Raw genomic sequence first — 23,548 nt, 5'->3', positions numbered from 1 at the left:
GTGGACTGGCATATATAACCATTTTCCTATTTGAAAAACAGCATCCAGAAGGGTCATGCATCTTGGCTAATCTGTGCTGCCCCAACAAAATCCAACAGTTTGCTGTTGCAGACACTAGTCAGGATCACTTCATTTTACAGAGACCCTGATATACTTTCAAGCTACTCTTCGCTTAAATTTTATTAGAAGATTTGAAATTTCTAAAAGCATTTTCAAGAAAAAAAAATCCTGCCAAGTTCTCATTCCCCATAGGAGCAAGAGACAGAAGCAGCATTTTGTTTTAAAATTGTTATCCTGGGCAAACACTGAAATCCAGGTGCAGGGAGGGTAATGCAACAGCTACTGACCATTTCCATCTACTCAAAAAGAAAGGGCACAAAAAAAAACTCTCTTGTGGGTTTCTGAGTCACTTTTGTTTCTTTACATTCAAACCTGTGGATGCTTGGATGGGTGGGAGGGAGAGGTTTCTTGGAAGCTAAAATCACTGATTGTTGTCAGTTGAAGAGCTCAGGTTTAATGGGATATCCCCTTGGACACCCACAGAGGACAGGTAGGAAGCCATATTTTCAGATGGAACATAAAGCGATGAACTTTCAGGAAAGCTGATGAGGTCATTTCCAAAGATTGACTGACGATCAATGAGGAACTGCTGGGCACTTTCAAGAATGACATCTTTCCCTAGGAATGCAAACAGACAACAGAAAACTCAGTTTCTGGAAGGCAAATTACCAGACTTTATGTATGTAGAACTGAAAAGTGGCAAATCCCCACTGCAGCAGGAGGTGAGGGGCCTCATTCCAGGCAAAAGATGCTTGGAAACACTTGAATCAAACTTGCACTCCCTCAAAAGCACATTAAAATTGATGGGAGTCTCTCCGGGTTGCCAAGCTGGGTTCTGCCTGAATGCTGAGAGTTACCAACCATTTGGTCATCCCTCTTTCACTTCTTGTTACCAGACTTGCCTTGCAAGAGGACCAAATGGTTGGAGACACTGAGAAGTGTATAAGAGCAGCTTCTCTTCTCCACTCAAGAACCATCCGCTTTTCCTCATCTTTGCAGGAGAGGCATGTCAATTGCCCCGTTATTCCAGCATCATGCCACTGCATGGACCAGAAGGGCTTTGAAAACAGGGGATTCTCCTCTTGTCCAGTTCAGCCCCAACCTGCTGAAGAATTCTCTCCAGCACACCTGGGCTTTAACACCTTCGATGCTTATGCAAGATGCTGAGCTTAAGGTGGAGACTGGAAGTCCCTGAACAACACAAAATATATTAAAACTCTGCAGTGGGGTCAGGTGGCTACAGTACCGAACTAAGGCTCACAAAAACTTCTCTTTCAGGTCTATCCCAGCTGAATACACATGAAAATAATAACATATCACTATTCCAAGACCAGGAAAGCATTTATAGATTCATATCTAAGGCCAATGACACACTTTACCAGAGTCAGTGAGGGGGAAAAGATCAGCTGGACAGTTCCCTTGAGGTCTGGAAAAACTGAGACATAACCTCTGCCTCTGGCTGCTAGCAGCTACTGGGTCACCTCCTCTGCAGCAGGAGCCAGAGGAAACACAGGACCTGTACAGCTGTTACCACTCTTACCCACTTAGATCACCATATTGCTCTTAGGTGGCGGTGAACAGGCAGAGAAAACAGCGAAGACATTGATAGATGTGATGTGGACCCAAGCAGTTCAATTACATTTAAACCTCAGTTTATCCCCCATACTTTTCCCACTGCTCAGTAACTAGCTTAGCAAGGCAATTGTCATGGAAACATTGCTGACTGACAATCATGAAAGTAAAATAACAAATGTGTTTTGTTCCCTCAAAGTGGCAAATGGTCAGTGCTGGACGCTGCATCTAGCTTGTGACATGTAAACACCTTAATTACATCCCCATGCCCAAGTCTGCAAGAGCTGTTAGTGCTCCTACCTGGGCAGGTGTTGTTAAACGGTGGGTTGAACACTTTTGAGGACAGCTCAGTTGCATTCTTCTCCAGGTCCACTGTGAGTCGCTGCATCTTGATGCAAAAATATAAACTACAATGTACAATTATACAAAGACAGGGGAGCTTGTTAGAACTAGGCCATTTCTGCAAATACAGTGCTTCATCAATGCTGCATGACATCCACCGGTAATGCAAGCTATCCTCCCTGCCCTGCCTCTCCTCCCAGCCTCACCTGCACTTTGTTAAAATAGCCAAAAGCATGCGCTCAAGGGCAGATATGCCTGAAGGAGAGGGCTAAGGGAGAGGTAATCCCCTATTAGCACTGGCTAATACGGTGTGAAGCTCATGTCACACAACGGGACCAGGCTGGCATCACTGTGGCTGTCCCTGCCCGGCTGCCATACAAAGGAAAATATGAAAGGAATTATATTTCCATTTGCCTCTGACTGTATTTAAGTGAAACTAGCTTTTGCTTGCACAGTGCTTCTAGGTGCAGAGCTGCTGCAGGTATTACTTCCAGGCTTCTCTATGCTCGTGACTTTCTGTAGGGTGAGCAAGCCTAAGGGTAGGCTGCACCGGATGCTGGGAAATTCAGTGGACTCGAGGACTGAACTATTGAACATTGCAGCGTCCCTCTTGGCCTTTTTTGTCATGCAATCCTTTTTAAAAGAGACTCTTGCTTCCAACACTTGCTAATATTATCTACCTCTTCAGAGACTCTCCTTCCTAACACTCAGGAAGTGGAATTACCTAGTAATTTCAAAATTAGTAAATCAGAACTTTAAAAGGATAGTGATATCATGAAGAAGGCTTAGAGATCTTTCGCACTTCATTAGACTAGATTACACCTTGCTTGCACATCTGTAGAGATGGCAGAACCATCCAAGTCTTCAACCTACCTGGCTGGCAGTGAGGGCTCTTAAAATTCACCCTCTATCAAGCAGGAAAAAAACACAGTCATGGAACATACATTTCCTTCACTGTTTGTTAAATCACCATATGCACTTTAGAAATGTCTGTGTCAATGTCGATCCCAAACAAATACTGCCAAACTGAATTTCCCCTTGTTTCTTCTGTATGGGTATGCATGAACCTCCGTTCTAATTGCATGTGGTTTTACTGCTCCTGAAATGTACAGGGGTGGCTGCACTTTATAAAGGCATATTTTATAAAGGGCTTTGGCACAAAGATGCTTTATGAATCTACAGTATTAGTAGGACGTGACATTCACACTAAGAGAAAGTTTAGAGCAGCCAGTTTCAATTAAAGGCTCCAGGACACCAACACGTCTCTAAACAAGCACTGGCTGAGTGGGAAAGACAGGTCAAGACTATAAGATAACACTCTCAGCCTGCCCTCAGGAGATGCTTACTTGCTGTGCTTTACCACACTCTCCCCTCTGGCTATAAAATAACTAAGCATTCTTCAGTTATGCACAAGCTCTGCTTCATAATTACATTATTATTATTATCATATCTCAGAAATACACGTCTCTTACCGGGGACAGACTGGCTTCCATTTCAGTCAAATTCCACTCACTCAAAGATAAATTGGGATTAAAGACCTGTTGGGAGAAAAATACAATTAGGACTCTGAAAGATGTAATGGTTCGAGATGCTCGGTACCCTCAACTGTCTGCCTTGCCTGTCTGCCAAAGGTTGTAGCCCTGCTGGCAGAGGTGCCAGAAAGCAACGCCTGCCTCTTCCTCAGCTGCTCTGACATATTAACCAAACCTACGGGCAAAGGCTTGTGCGTGTTGATTTGTAGCAGAGCCAGAACAGCAAGGGCTGGGTGGTGGGCATTCGTGCTGATCCGCAAGCCTTGCTGCCTGCCAGCGGAGGGGCAGCGCAGACACCCGGTGCCACAGTCATGTCATAAACCAGGGCAGGGCAGCTGGTTGTGTCACTGCACACGCAAGTCCAAGCCCTTTTTTTGCTGCTCGTGGATCCTAGGACGCTTCCAGATTCATATGGTTTTTTTAAAAGCATTCCAAAACACGTTAGCAGAGGGCATATTACTGCTGCATCAATGCCTCAATGGCAATTTCTTGAGAAGTCTGACCAATTTGGGAAAAGGAGCTGTTGGTCTGGGGTACAGTTTTATGATTCATTCTCAGTGTTGTGACGTTCAGTTGCACAGAGAGAGAAAAGTGTGTCAGTAACAGGAAAGCACCTCCTAATGAGAAATAAGAAACAGAAACCAATGGAGCCAGTGACAGAGCAGGCCATTAGAAAAGCTTTCTGTAAAGGCAGAATCAATCGCAGACACTTGGGAACTGGCTTTAAGAAGATAAGATTGATTTTTTTTGTAATTGTTTTTCATTCCTGTTTATCTATGCAAGTTTACCACATGCCTGTATCTGAAGCACCTACTCCATGGAGCATATCTTTGACATATAGATTCTTTTGCTACGTACAGAGTTACTTGGTTATTGGCAAAAACTAAATATATGTACAAGGAGAGAGAGAGTGAAAGGGAGCAAGAAACAAACCTTCATATTTCTGCATATATACTTAAGGAAAAAATCCATTTCTAGAGGAAAGTGGCCTGGGAACTGCAGACAGACAAAGATCTCAGCAAAGAGAGATTTTGACATCAGCTACACTTCCCAGAACATGAGGAAAAGGGGAATGTAGCAGAGCTAAACACAATCTAGGAGTATCTAAGATGCAGAATATGCAAAAAATAAACTAACCCACCCAAAGCAATTACCAAACTAGCTAGAGAGTCTTATTAAACCTATTTTATGTACATGCATTAGGTCTCATGATGGTGTCTTTACCAAATGCACTGCCTTTTGTGCTCCTAGAAGTTCAAATAAGTATATTTTCAGACGAAATGTAAAAAAGCATCATTTAAAGTCTGAAATCCTGCCAGTTCCTAATAAGCAGGTCAAAACAGATCTGTGACTCTATTGGCAGCATGTGACAGATAAAGTGTCACGCAAGAATAAGCAGCATGGTCTATCTGATTTACAGCCCAAAGGCACTGCTGTGAACTTCACAACTGTTTCCTGCAGCCGCCCCAGCGGAGGGCCCAACACTCACATCTAAGATGCTGGCGGGCTCCAGGCCATACTGCTGGCTCCTCAGGAGCAGCTGCAGTCCTTCCAAGCTCCAGTCGGTGCCCTCCAGCGGGTCTGAAATATCTGTTCTGAGAAAAGACAAGGGGAAATATTGCCATGAATGAGACTTACATAGATATATACAGAAAGCAGGACTGAGCAGCCTTCCAACATGAGGTTTACACTTAAATCTCATTTTGAAAACCAAGAGCCCTCTGTCAGCCTGGGTTTATGCCTTTTCATTTGGATTAATCCCAGAAGTACAAGCCGGCAGAGCACAGAGGGGACCAGGCTGATGGTAAAATGAGCGAGGCTACTCCTCTCCTGGGCAACGCATGTCGTTTGGGGATGGAGGTTCTGTGCACACTTACTCAAGACTGTGAAAATTAAAGTTTTCCTTAGAGGAAATCCTTCTAGAGAGGTACTTGGGATCCAGAACAGGCTGCATTCCCATCCTACTGGGTCCAAGACGGCTGAATTACTATTAACTAATGGCTTTTAAAGGAGTGACTTTCACCTGCAGGCATTCAGCCTGCAGGTTGCATTTACTGGAGAAATTCAGCTAAAGGAGCAAATGTGAGGCCCTGCTGGGTTTAACCCCCAAAAAAAGCTATAAAAATTTCTCTTCAAATCCAGAATCTTTAAAAGAGGAAGTTTTTTCATCTAATAAAATGTTTTTAAGTAGCCAGTGGGGTTCAGAAGGAGGAATTTGGTTCTCTGTAAGGACTCAAAGGAAAATAGAAGCCTTTCTGGTAACTTTATTGAGTGTGGGTTTCCCCATACCCCACTCATCCTCACATTGCTGCAGGTGCCATGAAGAATGAATTCTGCAGTGAACTTCTACCTCGTCCACCAGGCTGCAACCACGCCTTCCTCCTGCTGGTGAAGTCTGCTATACACTCACCCATGACACTGGTGCTGATGGGATTTCAGTCCCACAGCTCCAAAGGTTGCTCACCCATATCACCCCGTGGCTGAGTCTAATGACACTGTCCTAATCCCCCTTGCAAGAGGACATCATTCTCTGGGCGACTCTCACATGCAGGATACTTGCATGCCCTAGCTTCAAAATAATGAAACCTCCATCCCTTTGTATCATACTTCTGCACTCAGTGAATACAAACTCCCAAGTCTCCATCCCTGTGAGTGACCTCACTTGCTATTTCATGATTTTAAGGCATGATTCTACACCCTTTTAAAGCCTTGCTTTGGACTGCCTAGCATTTTACTGAGCCCCTCCAGTTCAAGGAGACAAGCACATCAACACAGCTAAGTTTCGTGGGTTTTCACTCTTAGCCAGAGATGGGGAAGCTGCGATCTCTTGCAGTGTCAGCTCCCCAGCACCTCCCCAGAAGAACGCAGCCTACAGCATCATGCCAAAGTGACTGGCTGCCCCCTGAAGACAGATCTAGCACTGACTCAGGAAAGTCACCTTGGAAAAGTGACAGGAGGAGATACAAATGCAGAACAGACTAAAGAGAAAAGTCTATTTGACTTCACAGGAGCGGAAAAGAAGGGGGGCAAATTATTTCCTTCTCAAGCCCAAGCCTGGGCCTGATAAGTGCTTTGATGCCTTATCAAATATATGCCCTACTTAATGCAGAGATTATGGTGATGATTGACTGTCATGTTCCATCTCTGTCTGCATATTGGCACACAAGTGACACCTTATTCACTGCACAGAAACACCAGTGACAAATATTTCCTTATGACTTCATGTAACTGAAGACTCAACAAATGACAGAGGACACACAAGCTACTGGAGGTGTAGTGCGGTCCAGTGGCCTGCAAGACTGCAGACACAGATGCTGGTCCGGGCTCCAGCTTTCACTTGGACCTTGGGCAAATCCCTCTCACTGCAGAAAGCCTCTTCCTGTTCCTATGACTCTGATGTACATGCTCTAACAGCTTTCCCTCTGTTGGGTCCTTCAAGCAAGTCATCCGCAGACCCTCTACCCCTGTGAACTGTCCCTGGGCTTCAAGGGTCCTCTGAGCAGGTGCCACAGGTACAGGATGGAGCTCACCAGACTGCATTAGGCAATTTAAAGTCAGCCGCCCTTCCCCCCAACTACTGGGAAGACAGGGCTATGAAATACGCTGGGCCACAGCTTTCCCTCGCTCTCCTCACCTGTCCAGCAACGCCCTTCTGCCTCTTCTCTCAGATGGTTGTGAGGTCCCTGGTGGGGCTGCACCACAGCTCCCTTTGCCTTCCAAAACAGACTGAACCATGGCAACCGGGAGCACAGGGGGCTCAGAGCAAGCCCTGCAGCCTGGCAGCGGGACATCAGGCTCAGCAGTGGCTTTCACTCCAGGGCTGACTGGCTCTTCCTTGATCAGCATGAGGCACTTCTCTCTGTATCAGAGACAAGAGTTAGCACCACACACACACATCTGCTCAACAAAGGCCTCGTGCTACTGGGAAGGGCAATAGCACAGGGGCTTGCCTCCACTTCCCATCAAACTGCCCCACAGAGTCTTTCCATTCCCCTAGACAGGCAAAAGAAACCAGCAACCTTGTTTTCTTTTCAGCAAGCTCCAGAAACATGGTCAGCTAGAATATCTTCACTCACTTCATCAGTCACGGCTATAATGAATTTGCCCCATTCGACTGTTTTGCCAATATGGAAAATACACTTCCATGTGTTGATCATTCCTCAGATGAGTGTTAGGCTTGAGACAGGTTAAAGGGTCAGTAGGCTAGAGAGGTTCCCCTGAAAAAGAAAAATCTCCACCCTAGAGACAGGAATGGGATCAGCAAGACCTTCCCATGCTGGAGTTAGGACTGGACCAGCAAGCACTCTAGAGATCCCAGTGACACAGGTCAGGATCTTGAGGCCCTGCAGGATTCGCAACAGAACCTATCAAGATCTGACAGTCCCAGTCAGATGTTTTACTTGATGGAAGCAGAGGTTTGCCTTTTTCCACTGGGAGAGGCACTCCACGTTATTCCTAGACGGACATAGGACATTGAAGTTTTGAACAGTAGCATTTTGAGTGTAAAAATCTACTCCGTACTACTTAGAGGAGACTTTACAACTCTCTGTGAAACTGCACAACTGGAGCCAAAGTGACAAAGGCATGTAGATCAACAGGCACAGGGCATGGAAAGCCATACTGAAAAAATACTATCTTACAACACTTACAGACTAGCTTTGCCGCAAGACCACACACAAGCGTGTCACACATACAGGACAGTATGTAACACTACAAAGCCTTCCTCAGCATTCCTTTCAGATCACCTTCTCATCTTGTGAATTCTAAACTCCCACCAGAAGCTCATGTTGATTTAGGAAGTACCACACTCCTGAACTCACTAGGGCCATGCCTGGCTCAGATTCGAGTCATGCAGACACAGCATAGATCAGAGGCCACCAGATGGCACTCAGTAATTAGTAGAAATAAGCAAATTAACTTGAAGGTTGTATTAAAAATTTTCTGCTTTAGAAATGGTTTCCAGTTGTTTGGTTTTTTTGTTTTGCTTTTGGGTTTTTTTTAATCTGGAGCTCTTTATGTGCTTCTAGCTAATTTTATGGCTATGGTTTCAATTATTAGGCAGATTTACAGGCTATTTCTAACATATAACCGCCTTGCCTCTATGCCTGAGAAACTGTTTCCATGATTCATCTGTCTACTTACTTTCCACTGACATATTTGTAGCTATTCTGCTACTAGCCCTAAATACACTGCACGTCTGTGGCAGGAAGAGATAAGCATTAAAATACCTCTGCATTCAGTTCTTAAGTTACTGGGACCTTTTCACAGAAAAATTGTCAAACATCGGAAGTTGTTGTGATGCAACCTTTCTGTTCTCATTAGCAGAAAGATGTACAGTTTGATTCTGTTTCTTCTTTGTCAAAGCCAAAAGGAAACTCCCCCCACCGCCAACAAGTGTTAGTATATCATTATTTGACAAAGTCTGAGGCAGCCCCTGTCTTGAGAACAAAATACAAAGCAGCATGGAATACTTCTCAAAGAGGTGAGTGGAAGTCCTCAGCAAGAAACTCATGACTTTGTTTTGAAAGTTATGCTGTTATTACCATTCCCTAATTCTGAAAATCTGACCCACAGTGCAAACTGGAAAAAAATATTCCAGCCCACCATCTCTATAGAGATTTGCAAATCAGACAGAAACTTTGGTAGGAAAAATTCTTTTGAAGTTATGCATGTCCATACCTGATTCTCCCTGGTTTTAATCACAAACGTGTTTACCTGTCATTTTCAGGAGGGGACTGCATATTTATTATGTTGGATGGTGATGCTTCAGTAACATCAGATATGATGGGTCCTCCAGCAATTGCAGGGCTGTTTAAGCAAGAGGCAGGTTCTGTCGATGGCTAACAGGAAAGCAAAAATCATATAGAGTTATCCTTCTGAGGACCAGGACAAGTCCAAAGCCCTATCGAGACAGACAGAGTTTACTCACTGTGCTCTTGAGTCTTCCTTGTATGGAAACCAAGAAAGCTTTTACCTACTATGCAACACTATAATTTCCTCTGGTCTTTCCTCCAACCACACAGAGGTGCAGATGTAAAATAAGCACTGTGACTGTAGTGTCAGCTACTGAGAGGTTTAATCATGTCTGACATTTTGCCTAGACTGCTTAGCTTCCTCTGGAGGGAAAGATCCAACACAGCCCAACAGGGAAGTATGGGTCTCTCATGCCAGCTCAAGTATTTTAACTGCATGGCGTGTCATGTGCCTGCTGTCTGCTTTGGTGGGTTAGGGTGGCAGGGATCCCTCAGCAACTGCAAAAATCTGTCTCTGGTCAGAAACATCATAGTACCCATTTCTAGAACACACTTCTTCCTCTCTGCCCTTGAAGTGAGCCAGGCCGGAGTAACACCATGGAGAGGCTGGTGTGCAGGGTCTGCCTTTCCCTCCCACAACCCATGGCCTCCCACATGAACACGACAGCACAAGCGCACGCAAGCATGCACCCCTCCCTGGAACAGGGGAGCTGAAGAAATAATAAATGTCACTCAGCTTTGCAAACCTCTTCTATTCCTCACTGCCAAACTCTTGCCAAACTACTTACTCCATAATCAGTATTATTGCTTCAAACATTTTTCCACCCTGGCCAAAGAAATCCCACAAAGCTCAGAGGCTGGCGTAAACCTACCGACTGTATGAAATAGGGGTCATGGAGGGGGTCTGTAGACAAATGCCGGCTGAACTTGGACACTTGTGGAGCTGAGATCCCACTGTCAAGCATCAGAGGTCTGTGAAGAGAAACAGGTTTGTTTTCCCAGCACTGGTTCCTGGTTGCTCATACAAGAAATATCTCTCAGCCAAGGGTTGTTTTCCCCTGGGTGCGCTGTTTTGCCTCAGCTGTAAGGTACCTTCTTGTCCAGTGTTAAGGACAAGGAAGGGAAACAACAGTTTTGGAGGAGGTCACCACTAAAAAAGGGCATTAGCCATATAAAGAAGGGATGATCTGGGCTTTCTGCATCTTATAGGAAAGATGCAATTAAAAGAACAAATTCAATTCATATTTTGAGTTGAACGAATTCAATTCATATTTTCTTCTAATCGCTATTGGTTTCAAGCTCTGGGCTGGATCCTCAGCTTGTTTAACTGGAGGTAGCTACGCTGAAATTATTAGTGCAATACTGGGAATCTGGCCTTGTTACCAGCTCCCTCGTGCCCAGGGCCTCTTTGGCAAAATCAGATCTCCGTACATAGCACTGCATAAAAGGAACCTGTGCCACCCACTAAGTAAGTAATAAAACAGGGGGAGGCACAAAGCAAAGCAGAGCCTAAACTCATTGCATACAGGCTTTTAAAAAATGACTGACAGGCTTTTACAGATGGCCACTGACAACAAGAAGTGGGTCTGTGTGCTGGGTCCTGTAGCAGGACTGCTTCATGTTTAGTAAATGATTGAAACCAAGAGAAAATGAGAATGAGCCTCAAAATGGCACTGCCTTTCCATCATGAAACTTCCTGGGTGGCAGTCCTTGGTTTTGTGAGATAGTCCCAGAGAAGCTGGAAACCGGCAGATTTTGCTACACACCCACTATTGTTAATGCTGTGATGATCCTATAAAACTGCCTAGCAAATCCTTCTTCTCCTCCCACTGGCCCACAGTTAGGAAAAGCACCTTCAGCGTTCATTTAGAAGACAGTGATTTGGCTGAGGGCACAAGGCAAAGCCAACATTTTTTTCCATGGTAATGTCTAACAGGCTTGACAGAAGATAATTCCTAGCTCCCTTCCTCCTACAGACACTGGAGCCGGATATGTTGGGAGAAATTATGCATTTGCTCAAACTCCAATGAAATCCCACAGTGAAGGGCATTATAGAGCAGGATACAGTGACCACAGTGCTTGAGATCTCAGTTTTGTCTAATAGCTCATTTAACAGCCTTTTTCTATTCTATGACATTAACTAAAGACACAGAATAAAAAAAGAACATTTGAATCATTCTGACATGGACTTTGTTATGGCATAAGCTACCCTTCAGTGCACACCGAGATATTGTAGCCAGCCCTGTGACAATTACAAGTTTGTAAGTGTCCAGCTCTCTGCTCCAGGAACCACAAATGAACCTCCCCATCTAACATTTCTTATCAAAGTAACTTTGGCACCTAACCCATCCTACAGCCTCCCAGGTCAGACATGCCTGTGGGACCTACAGATGTGCCCATCCTGTCCAAACCTACCCAGAGCCCCCAGTCAGCACCCAGGTCTGCACCGACAGTTGCTCCAGGCTGTACACTATGCTTTCCTGCAGTCATTTAAAAGGCAGGCAGGAAAACAAAACTGTGAAAGATAAAATATTAGAAGTGCAGATACAGACACAAGAGCTAAGGTTCCTTGAACCTTTGTGCTTCCAAGGAAGCAGAAACTCAAATTAACACGCACAATACTGTGCAAACTGCAGCTGGGTTGTATCAGTGTGATCCCACTTCATAAGGAGGCCAACGCAGCTGCTGTGCACACAGTTCTGTGCTCTTCCCCTTTCGGCACAGTTTCTCACTAATGATTTGCTTTTTTCCAAAAAGCAGTATTCTAAGACAACGTTTCTTGGGCTGCAAAGCTTTTACAAGGAGGGCACGGCCCTGGCCATGGAAATTAGAGATCAGATCTAGCATCTCATTTCTCTGCTTCCCCACTCCACTGGAGGAAAATTTCCCCACTTGTGAACCTCAGCAACTCAAGAGCAGCTGATATCCTTCCCTTGAGCCCTCTTCTTTGCTACCATTCTCCATGCAGTGTTTATCCTTTCCAAGAGGCTCAGTAGAGGGGATAGGTAGAGGTAAGAGTACCCAGATTGCTTGTACAGATTATGGGGTCCTTCATTCAATCCTGTGTTTCCTGTACAATCCTCACAAGAAGAGTCAGCCAAGAACAAGGACACTGACTTAAAGAAAATCAATCCTTTTAGCAGCCATTCTTAGGAAGTCTGGCTCCTTTTCTCTGAGGCATGGAGAAGTTTCTGAGTTGCCACAGGGAAATAAAGGCGGGAACTGGAGGCGGATCCCTGCCCTCAGCCTGAGCCACAAAGGCAAATTCCTCTTAGTAGTCCATCTTCCCTCTTTAGATCACAAGCACCAGAGAGCAAGAAATGCATGGCTGCTCTCCTGGAAGGCACTAAGCTTCCTAATTCAAGCTCCTCTACTCACTTGCCTTGAAGAGCTTATTTATGACGCTAAAGATATCCCTAGCTAAAATTTTTCTCCACCTTTCTCTCTGTAAGTCCTGCAGGTTGCGTGCCACCAAACCTGTGTCAGATATACACCCCATTCAGTGACTGTGGGTGTTTGTGGGCTGGCTGGGCCCAGCCCCGCTCCCACTGATGACAAATGGCAAAACTGGAACCTGCAGGACCAGCAGTGGGATCCTGCCCTTTACCCTCCCACAAGTTAGTGTTCCCATCTCCCATCTCGCTCTGTATTCCCCAAATAAAGGTCGCAAGCTGACACGGTGCTTCTCTAAAGACCACTGAATGGGGCATGTCAGCAGGTCTGACTCGGCAGTTCAGCCCATTCATTTCCCATCACCATGGTGCCCTGGTCCGGTGACCGCCTGCCTGGGTGAGCTGAGCTTGTGTTTTTAGTGAGGGGGGAGCATTATGCACCCGTGAGCGTGTGCGCACCACACAAGGGTACTTACAGTTTCCTCTTTATCCCAGTGCTGCTAGGGCTTGATTGGAGCTGGCCAAACAGAAACTGAATCAGCTGTTAGGAGAGATCAAAATCCAGTGTTAATCAGCAGAGTGATTCAGCACTCCATGCTCTCACAGCCATTCTTATCTCACACATTCCTCCCTCCCAACACCACCCCAAAGCTGGGAGCAGCCATGAAATACGGGAGCCAAATTGCATGAGACATTGGAGCCCAAAACCAAACTAAGCTTTCCAAGAACTCAAACGACCTGCCTAGTTTTCAAGAAACACAGCCAGGTGCCTGCTTTGTGCAAAGGCTGCTAGATGCACGTGCTCAGTGCTTTCTCTCTCGGCTTCTGCGCATGCAGAACTCCAGCTAGCACTATTAGACTTGGGAATCTGCCTGTGAAGTACACATGCAAACATTCCTAGGCCTTGAGTTAGACTTGGCCTCCGTAGAAGTCTTTAGGGACCTTTATAAGAGTCTCTATAAAGTCTGACAAAGACTTTGCAAGTGAAAGAGGCAACCCCCTAGGGGAGACCCTGGATGGAGGTCTTAGCTCTTTCAGTTGAGTTTTTCAGTCTTGTGAAATTCAGTGTTGATATAACAGGACACTAAAAAGGATGCAGAATGGCTTTGGAGAGGAATCACTTAGCAACATATTCCCAGGTCAGCTTGAGCCTAATGCTCTGCTTTGACCTCCAAACAAAGAGAGATTATTATATATCACAGCTGCCTCTTACTCATTGCTCAATATAACAAAATAGAGTTGCATAAATGCCTCTACAATGAGTGGTGTGGCTGGTCCAGCCTCAGAGCTGGAGGAAGGTTTGATAGCCTCATGCATTTCTATCCAGTCCTATGACTCTGTGATGCCACGTGAGGCTCAGAACGTGGCCCTCAGGAGGACTGGGAAATGTGACATGCTCAGTCACATCAGCACCATCCAGGAGTCACTGGAGAGGCCTTTTCTAGTATTGGTCATGCGAGATTTTAAGGTAGATGGCTCTGCAGTGCTCCTTCAGTCTAAAAGGTTGTACAGTAATTCCTCAACTATACCAGTAGCACCAGAAAATGTAACACTTGCTGAAGGTCCCCACTGGGGGAATGACTAGCCAATTCTGCTGCCTGCAGCTTCAGTGCTGGCAGGAGGGGGAGGCTTCTCTCTTGCACGAAGGAAAGAGGAAGGATTTGGGAAGCCCAAAGGCACTGGTACAACCAGAACACAGCCAATACTGCGCAATCAGTGAGAGTTGTGGTCTCTTGGCCAGGACTTTGACAGAAAAGTGGTTTCTAACATCACAGCAAGGACTGACAGGGAAATTAAAATCTTTTGCTTGAGGGCATAATCTATGCTTTGTTAATGACCACTTTCCATAGGACACATAAGAACATCACAGAATTTGAAAAAGAGGGAAAATAAATATACTGTGATATCAGAGTGTGGAGAAGATTATGGGACAAGAAAAAAAAAATCAGAGGAGGACATACACCATGCAGTACGAGTTTGGAGTTTTTATGACCACTACCTTGTTGATCACTTTCTGTTGCTGTGAGTGGTTCTGCCGGAGAGAAACTACTTCCCGCCAGAGAACTTCATTTTGCCTGAAAGTGAAACAGAAACTTTCTGTGAGCGCAAAAACATCCCAACAGCCCATGGTGCTGCCATGATGCACTGTAAACCTAATCGTGCAAAGCCTGTCTCACTTTGGGACTCTTGCAGTGCCTGGCTCTTTTCAGGTGTCCCAAACAGGGTCACACAATTGCTTTCCTTGTCTTTCCTTGACCTCAAAAGAACTACAGACCAAAGCATGGAGGGAAAAAACAAATGAAGAGAAGCCAACGTCTATAGGGGAGGGTAACAGGAGGACATGTATTTAGTTTTTGTGGAACATCTGGGCCAAACTCGGAATTTCAGCAGGGCTGGATTTGTGACTTTGAGTGATTTGGATCACCAAGACAATAGTCTTGGGCTTCCTACGGGAGCCAAGAAAGCCCAAGCTCTCCACAGCTGCCCCCACAAGAGATCCTATAGACAGAGATCCTACAGACAGAAATCCTACGTATTCTGCCAGCTGAAACCTCATACATGTGGTGCTACAAAGGCATGTTTGGGAGTGACTGAAGCAGCTAAAGGGATCTTCTGCATCTGAGAGCCTTGAACTAGGAGGACTGTAATGATTTCATTAATGGGAGTCACTGATTTCATCCAGCACAGACCTGTGTCCTGCTTGCAGTTGCATAGAGTGTATTTATTTTCTGTCTGCAAAATGTAGCACACCAGGGAGTTACAGGCTTCCTTGAACAGCCAGCCCCAGAAAGTGGGATGGGGACATGCAGCGTTTATTTGCTGTGCTGCCTCCAAACCTGGATGCCAGCCAAGTCCATGCCGAAAAAGGTTTTGCTGGTCAATTTGTCTCAGGAGTATATGGATGTAGCAAAACAGGCCAGCAAAATCCATCATACAGGTGAAATTTATAAATCCTTTTGCTACATATCCCTTAGGTGGTTTTAGTCTTCCTAGTGTGGACTGATGTTGGAACTGGGAAGATAAGGGCCAGGGCTTGAAAGAGCACAGTCGCTGCCCTAGTACAGCAGCTTGTACAGCAAGAATCTCTGAGTTGAACTTTCTGCACTGGTATTGACAGGATTTTCAGCAAAGCAGCTTTCTTTAGTCAGACAGCTTGTACTGGAGTTATGTCCTAATGGTTCTTCACCAGTGTACATTTCTTCACATGGTTTCAGCCTGGGATTTCTGGTCTGTCTTAGTTTACAAAAATTGTATTATTTTAATCAGTCGGGTGCAATTTTGCCTTTTGCCAGACGGAGGAAAGGAGCAAGCAAATTGAAGAGAATAAGCTAAAAGCAAGGCCAAATCATCGATACTGGAATCCCTTAAAAAATTAAATAAGATACAAGCCTAGAAACTCTTTCATTGCCACTGTACCTGGATTTCATGTTTTCATGCATGTGCTAAGTGTGGGCGTCATTAAAATTTGAGGGAGGATAAAAACCATTTCTCTGTTGCACCTAAGGGGCTGGGCTGCAATGAAGTTTCACAGTAGCTAGTGTCCTCTCAAGGCCCAGGATGCTAGTGTCCTCTGGTGATGTATGAATACCAGCTTTCATTATAAAATAAGTTTTTAGGTCTTACTGTTTAAGAAGCACTTGAAAAATCTAAGTTCTCTGTAAGGATTAAAATTCTGGAGGCAAATAAAAACCTGTCCAAGTACATGATTTATAAAACCATATCCATTTACTAAATTCCTAGTGACCATGTCTGACTCAGAAAATCCCAGTGTCTCAAACAGCTGGAGGTCAGGCAGCCACACGTAAGAAGCATTGCATATGCTTGTTTTGCTCTTATACAACAATTTTGGCCACGTCAGAAGACACAGCCTTCAGAGAGATGGACTAAACACTACAGCAGTTCTTGTGTTCTTATATACTTCAGGCCAGTCATATATTTTGGAGGTGGAGGATGACAGAGAGAGTTTTTTTGGGGTTTTTTTTTTGATAGCTGGAGTGGACACCACCACATTTCTGCCAAGGACTCTTCTAGGTGTGCAAAAGCGTTACATGTCTTTTTACCATCGTTTCTACCTGGAGGAAATGCAGTTATCTGAGCTAAGTCCCCATGTTATACACATACTTCCTGCATGACCCCCTCTGTGCTTTCCTCATCTGTAAAGGGAAAATATAGATGAAGGGAATATGTCCACCTTTCACAGAAGACAGAGAGGCTGACCATTAATTCATATTGTAGATCATGGGGTCTGCGTAGAAATCCTACGTGTTACTGTCTGAACAGATCTAATCCCTGTGATTAGTCCCTGGCTCAGCACATGCTCCCTGGGAGGGAGGTGTGTAAGGTTTCTCCTTTCAAACATTCCCCAAGATCAACAACTCTCGAGAAGCAAATGCCCGTAAGAAGCAGCCTGAGTAGGATTCAACTCACTGCTTCATGTCCTGCACTTGACACTCCATGTTCTCCTGCTGACTTCTCAGTATCTGTACCTCGTATAGCAACCTGCTGAGGTCCTCCTGGCGCATCTTGGTCTCCTCACTCTTCACTACCGACACCTAAGGAGGAAAAATCAAAGGTGGATTTTACCAACACAAGGAGGGCATGGACACACAGAGTCATTGCTGTGGCTCAGGTGCAGCACTTCCCACCAGCCGGGCTCCGACGCACAGAAATACTGGGACAGGCGATGCGTGCACAAGAGTCTGAACTATCCTTAGGGTATTGCTGCAAAAGTCAAAGGGATAAAATAGAGCAAAGAGTAGGAAAAATGCTTTCATATAGAGGGTCTGTTGGCAGCAGGACATTCTCCACTAGAAGGGGGACTTATTTCAAATCAGCTTGCGGGGCGGTGGGAGGGAGGTGGAGATATTTTGAGGAACAGGGCAGAATTGAACTAGGTTATTTGATTAATTCTTTCTACTTTAACTACAGAGAGACCCAATCCAGCCTCATGTTTTACAGGAATGAGTCTGAGGAACTGCTTTAAATTGATATATTACACTTGGATTTCCAGAAGGCTTTTGCTGAAGTCCCTTTTCTGAAGTCAATACACTTATTCAGTAAGAGAACAGCCCTTTGGGGGAATCAATAACAGGTTAAAAAATAGCAAGTACAAGGTAGGAGTAGGTTATCGCTTCTGTAATAACAGGAGATGCCTACTGGGAGACCCAGCAGGAGTTATGTTGCACTTATCTAGAAAAGTGGGTAACGATTCAAAAGCAGAGCAGTGCGATGCAAGCCTGGCCGTGCAGCAATACACAAAGGTCTCGTGATACTGAGTGACGGAGCAAAAAAACACAGACAAAACTCTGGTGAAAGCCAAGCCCTGCACACAGTGGACCCCACTCCAACTGTACATGTATATGGAGAGGACAGAAATCAGACCACAGGGTGATCTTGGAGTTACGCTGAGCGGTCTATAGCACAGCAGCCCATGGTCTGAAAGCAAATGAGCATTTTGGGAGCTATCAAGAGAGGAATGCAGCTGTGGTAGAAACCTCACAATGACCACAGAGTGCTGTTCTGGTCAATGTGCCCCAAAAAAGGGACGTGGGAGGGTTAGAAAGGCCCAGCACAGAGAGCCACGGCAGCAGGCACAGGAGGGCTCCTGCTCGGGGAGAAACAAGGCGCTTCCCGCTTGAGACGTCTGAGGGACAGGAAACAAATATTCACTGCTTCTCTGGCCTGGGGGAAACAAATGAAATAAAGAGGCAGCAGGCTTAAAGCAAACCAAGGGAGCTACGCCCCCACACAGACCATTAGTTACATTTGGGGGCATATTGTTGAGGGATGTTTTGAAAAAGCATCACAGAGCCTCTCCACACCGGCGGTGTGGAACCTTCTGGAACAGGAGCTGCCGCACCTCAGCCTTCCCGCCGGGGGGCTCACCGGGGGCCTGCCGAGCCCAGCCATGCGTGCCGCCCCGCCTGGCCCCCCTCACCTTCCTCTTGATGTGCTCCAGGAGGTGCTCATGTCCCTGCAGGAAGCAGAGGTGCTGGAACTCGGTGTCGTCCCGCTCGGGCTTGACGAGACCCCCCTGCTCGATGTTCACCACCTTCCTGAAGCCATCTGCATGGAGAGGCCGCAGGTGAAGGACCGACAGACCCAGGCCCTCCTCCTCGCCTCCCACCCCATCACTTTTGACTACATTTCTCTTCACTCTCCCCACTTTCTGAGCTGCTCCGGTGCTCAAGGCACAGCCGTCCCCCCTCCCCACGACTGGGCATGCTTTTGGGCCATATCTACAAGAAATCCAGTGCAAGGGAGAGCTCCATGCATCCCGCTGGACACCCCGCAGCTCTGGGGACACGCTGCCGCTGGCCCACACCTTGAAAGCCTCACCAGCAATCCCTTGGGCATGTGGGTCCATCTGCCAGGAGCTGAAACACCTGCTCTTAAGAGATCTCTGGTTTGATTTGCAAGCCAAAGGGATTCAGGGGAAGGTTTTTCAAAGGCACAGACCAGCATCAGGTGCCACTTTTGGAAAAAAGGGTCACACGCACATTTGCAAATCTACTTTGAATACTTCTCTGAAGTCCTAGAAAGGTTTCTAAACCATATCTAGAGACTGGCCTAAAATTTATAATAGTGCTACTGCATAGTTAAATAGCAAAGTTAAAACTTTACTGAGGAGCTTTGTGAATTAGTCATTGAAAAACTTCCAAAAACTATCAGGAAAGAACCATATTTAATACAGTCGTGGTCTAGATGTAGCTAAAAACTACACCTAAACCTCCATGAAGAGGTGAAAATGGCCAAAAAGGAAGGCAAGGTTTGCAGGGATAAGTAGTGTCCATAATTAGTTCAGCAATACAGTTGGTGAAATGGATAAGCTCTGGGCATGCTACCCTCAAAAGCAGGAGTTTCTGAGGGAGGTGTCACAGTATCAGGCTACAGAAAAAGACCCATATAGAATAAAATGGAAAAGAAATAATAATAGCACATCAAATTGATGCAAGAGAAACAGAAAACCTGGTAGCTGAAATTTCTTAGCTCACGGTTTACAACATAACCTAACAGAAATTTCATGCTGGAATCTAAGGTCAACGCAAGGAAATCACTCCCCTGGGATCTCAGAGGCAAGTCCTCTTCAGCAAAATCAATAACAATAACAGATATATGTGAGATCTCAACTTCTCTATCCACAGCTCTCTTTCATGCCTCCTGTCCCGCCCGCACTTTCTGTCGCTCCCCCTGTGTCTGTAGGACCCACATGGCGGAGGCTTTGGAGGTTGAACTTACACATGTTCAGCTGCCGGACGAAGCTGGCCATGTTGTTGTGTTTGAAATACTTGGGCAGCACCTCTTTGGCAAAGCGTCCTTGGTCGAACACATGGAAGCTGGTGCCATTCTGCAAAGGAGACAAGGACAAAAGCAAAGTCAGAGGAGTGTCCCCCACCACGAGACTTGCCCAGGAGGAGGCGATCCCCTTGAGTCCTACAGCAGGGCAAGTCGTGCTCTCTGAATTGTCACCTTGAAGCTGAGAAGAGTGACAACAAGAAGAAGGTTCTGGAAAGTGGGAATTGCCATTATAACCCCCTCGATCTGCTGGTATAGGTCTAACTCCAACCCACCTGCTCCAGAGCACAGCAGTCCTGGAGGGAGCGCTGCCTTGAGACATGGTACAAGAAACACAGCAAGGCAAGAAAGCAAATCATCCCTGGAGACACCACACTGATCCAGAACCTCTACTCACCTTCTTTTGACTAGTTTTGAAAGTACACAGCCACAAGGGCAACCGCAAAATGTTAAGTGTCATGTTTTACAGTCCAAGCTAGCAACATGCATGTTAACCAGAAAAAAATATCTGTTTCTGAGGTTGCATTACCAGGATCTGTGATTGCAAAACAAGGCAAACTGCCTAGGATCGCTGGCAGAGACAGACACACTCCAGGCCATGTGCTTCCCCTGCCTGGCCTTCTACCTGCTCACAGTTAAGCTGGTACAGAGGACCTGTGAGACACAACACACTGAAGCTGCCTTGAAATTTTTTGCAAACAGCAATGCACGTGAACATTCTAAGGGACAGAAAAATTAGCAATTAATTTTCATCTGTAACCAACACTTAGAAAGAATGTTTTCTAAATCTCCGACCTCAGCAGATCAGTGTCTCCAGGATACGGTGACAGGGGACCATCTTAAACCCTATCTCTGCCCCAGATGGGGGGGCAGCACCAGGAATTTGGAGGAATGAGGAATCATGATTTCAGACATTGAGTTTGGGACACATGTGGCATTTTTGTAAACTGGCAGAGAACAGTATCTTCCAGGGGCTCACATTTGCTTTGCTTGTGGAGAGAGAAAGAGCTGCAAAGAGCTGCCTGGGGAGTGACCCCACTGTGCAGCCTAAGCTCTCCACAGCTTTACGGAGGAACAGGCAAGATATAGAGACCTATGCCAGGGCAAAGACATCAGCAGATATTTGGGACTTAACCAACTCAGCTGCAGCCAAGTTTCAAGGGACAGCTAGCTAGAGACCAGGGTCTGCGCAGTGCTGGCAGGGAGGGCTCTGAGACCAGCACAGCCACAGCCGTCTTCCTGCTGTGTTCAGCATTATTACCGGCAGTCAAGTGGTGTACCAGCTTGGGGGGTTATTTCACAGTGGACTGTTTTTTGACAGAGGACAGTGTTTTGTAAGAGTGAGCACTTGGGCTCTGCGTGCAGTAGGAGCGTACCAGCAGTGTCTGGGTCCCACCACGCACCCATCACAGGGTCCGTACCTGCATGGTTGCTCTCAGGGCTGCCTGGAAGTTTCTAAACAAGGGAGTGTAATCGGGACCACGAGAGAGTTCAGTGACTAAAGAGATGCCAGTGTGTGCCTGTAGCCTGCCCACCGGAAAAGAGCCAGCTGGCCAACCTCGCTGCCCTACTCATTGCCACTACATTTCTGTCACCAAATGGTGCCAATTCCCTCTGTGCTCTGGCTCATTTGTCAGCTCTAACAATTAACCCTGCATGCCCACAAACATATGACTCTGGGTCAGCTGTACTTCTTGCTCCTTGTTCACTGCTGCAAACACTGAACACGACTGTTTGCCTCAACGGTGCCCTTTGACCATCACCAGGGTCTTTCCTATAGTTCCTTACCCTATGCAGCAGAAGCAAAGGCTAGTCAAGTGCTTAAGAGATTCACTAATAACGCGTATACAGAAATAATACTCACAGACTGAGCTTGCAAACATGACAGCAGGGACCAGGTTTCCCAACAGTGCAAAGGCTGTTCTGGGGACAGAGCTGGCTTATACTGCTTCCCTTGTGCTTGTGCCCACCCACTCTCTCTGGGATACAGCTGTGTGTCCCAGGCTGGGCAGGCTCATGTAAAATGAGAAACATGAGAGTTCGTGTACCTGAACATCTCCTTATGGCCTCTCTTGAGAGGTCATTCCTTTGAATTCAGGGCTGCAATATTCTCAGAAGCTGGCACACCCAAAAGGGTTCCTACAGACACAAAAGAGTTTGGAGTTACAGTGTGTTCACCGATGAACCGTGCATGTGCCAGCTTGTTCCCACACAGCAGCTGTGCCTTGCTTGTCTTACATCATGGGAGCACAAGCTGGGAGACACTTCTCTGCCCAAGGCAAAATTCACTCTGCAGCATGTCAGTCTTGGCAGATGCTTATCTTAAGATGACCCATGATGACAGACACCCTTGTGCCCTGCCCAGACAAGCTAATCCAGGAATTTGCTAGTTCTTCCCTTTCAAAAATTCATTTAATTACTTCTTGTCTAATCTACCATGGACACAGACCACAGACTTTTCCTTTCCACCTCACAACAGCCTTTAGTGTATATATAAACCATTACCATGTTTCCTCTCCATCGCTTCTCCTTCATGCTAAGAAACAGTTCATAGGTCCTTACAGGTCCTATTTTGTAAGAGTTCTGTTTACGTCCAGAAATCTTAGGCATGCACACAATTTCTCAGCTCCAACAACACTGAAGAGGAACAATGCGGTATCAAAATGCTGTACGAGGGGAACAAATAAATTATTTTAATTCTCTGATTGCACTTAGTATATTAATGGCTCAGTGACAAATAAGAAGCCAAAGCAAAGCAATCTATCCCTATGAAGCTGTACAGACAATATATACACATATCACCATGATCATCACACAGACTCGTTGAAAAATCAAGTAAAGCTCTTCCAAAAAGTGAGTGATTTAGAGTGCCAGTCAGAGATCTGTTTAAACATAGGTTTTAGCCTGGGGTCTGAATGCTGTTTATCTGCTGCCTTCTCCCAAGGCATTTGTGAAAGGCTGCTAAGAAACACATGTGAAATAATACAAACAGCAGCGGAATTTTTTAAGGGCTTTGCACCTTTTCTAGAAAATTTTAGGGAACCACAGATTGAAGCAAGGTGAAAACCCCCTCTCTCTTAAAGAGTCTGGATTTTTAGAAGATTCAATATTAGACACCCTTTATGACGCTTCAAGTGAAATGTGCAAATATTGTTATTAAAACACTCCCAAACCAGTTGTCTCTTTGAAACAGAAAAGCCACAATATTGCAGATAATACCAATTATATCCAACAAGCCCCCTAATGAACTATCAGTCTTTTCACTCTCCCAGTTAGCTGGCCAGCATTTGTAAAGCAAAGGGAAGTTGCTGTGCGATGCAGTACTTAGGGCTTGCACCTGGGTTTTTCCTGGTGTTGCAGGCACTTAGTGACACCCAATATTCGCTGTACTTACAGTACTCCAGCAGATGAGATGGTTCGTTTCAGGATCTTCCACCAGCGTCCAGAGTTTGGTTAGGAAGGCTGGCACATTGCTGGAGTATCCATCCATCACCAGAGCGCTGGGTGACTCCTGCATAGTGTTTCAGTGTCCCGGCTACACTAACCCCATTGCTCTCGGCGTGCCTGCCTCCCTGCACGCGCGTGCATCCGACAGAGAATG

The 23,548-nt window shown here is 45.8% G+C and overlaps 1 protein-coding gene across 1 annotated transcript; it reads right to left on the bottom strand.

Annotated features, from left to right (window-relative positions):
- Nucleotides 1-481: 481 nt before the first annotated feature.
- HSF4 (heat shock transcription factor 4) lies at nt 482-23,464 on the bottom strand. Its single transcript, XM_009491070.1, has 13 exons — nt 23,342-23,464; nt 19,891-19,999; nt 18,590-18,717; nt 17,080-17,204; nt 14,651-14,726; nt 13,128-13,192; nt 10,132-10,231; nt 9,222-9,346; nt 7,141-7,365; nt 4,996-5,101; nt 3,447-3,512; nt 1,933-2,020; nt 482-678 (listed from the first exon to the last, which is right to left on the bottom strand). Exons 1-13 carry the CDS (start codon nt 23,462-23,464, stop codon nt 482-484), a joined length of 1,533 nt encoding a protein of 510 aa, XP_009489345.1.
- Nucleotides 23,465-23,548: the final 84 nt, after the last annotated feature.

The sequence above is a fragment of the Pelecanus crispus genome, chromosome 8 (genome assembly GCF_030463565.1).
Source record: "Pelecanus crispus isolate bPelCri1 chromosome 8, bPelCri1.pri, whole genome shotgun sequence".
NCBI classification, from domain to species: domain Eukaryota; kingdom Metazoa; phylum Chordata; class Aves; order Pelecaniformes; family Pelecanidae; genus Pelecanus; species Pelecanus crispus.
Note: the sequence above shows the minus strand (reverse complement) of the source record. Positions and strands in the feature narration are given on the sequence as shown.

Coding starts and splice junctions, on each gene's coding strand:
- HSF4 (XM_009491070.1), bottom strand. CDS start 23,464: ATGCAGGAGTCACCCAGCGCTCTGGTGATGGATGGATACTCCAGCAAT. Junction 13,193..14,650: donor AACAGAAAGTGATCAACAAG/GTAGTGGTCATA, acceptor CTCTCCTAACAG/CTGATTCAGTTTCTGTTTGG. Junction 9,347..10,131: donor ACCCCTATTTCATACAGTCG/GTAGGTTTACGC, acceptor CTTTCCTGTTAG/CCATCGACAGAACCTGCCTC.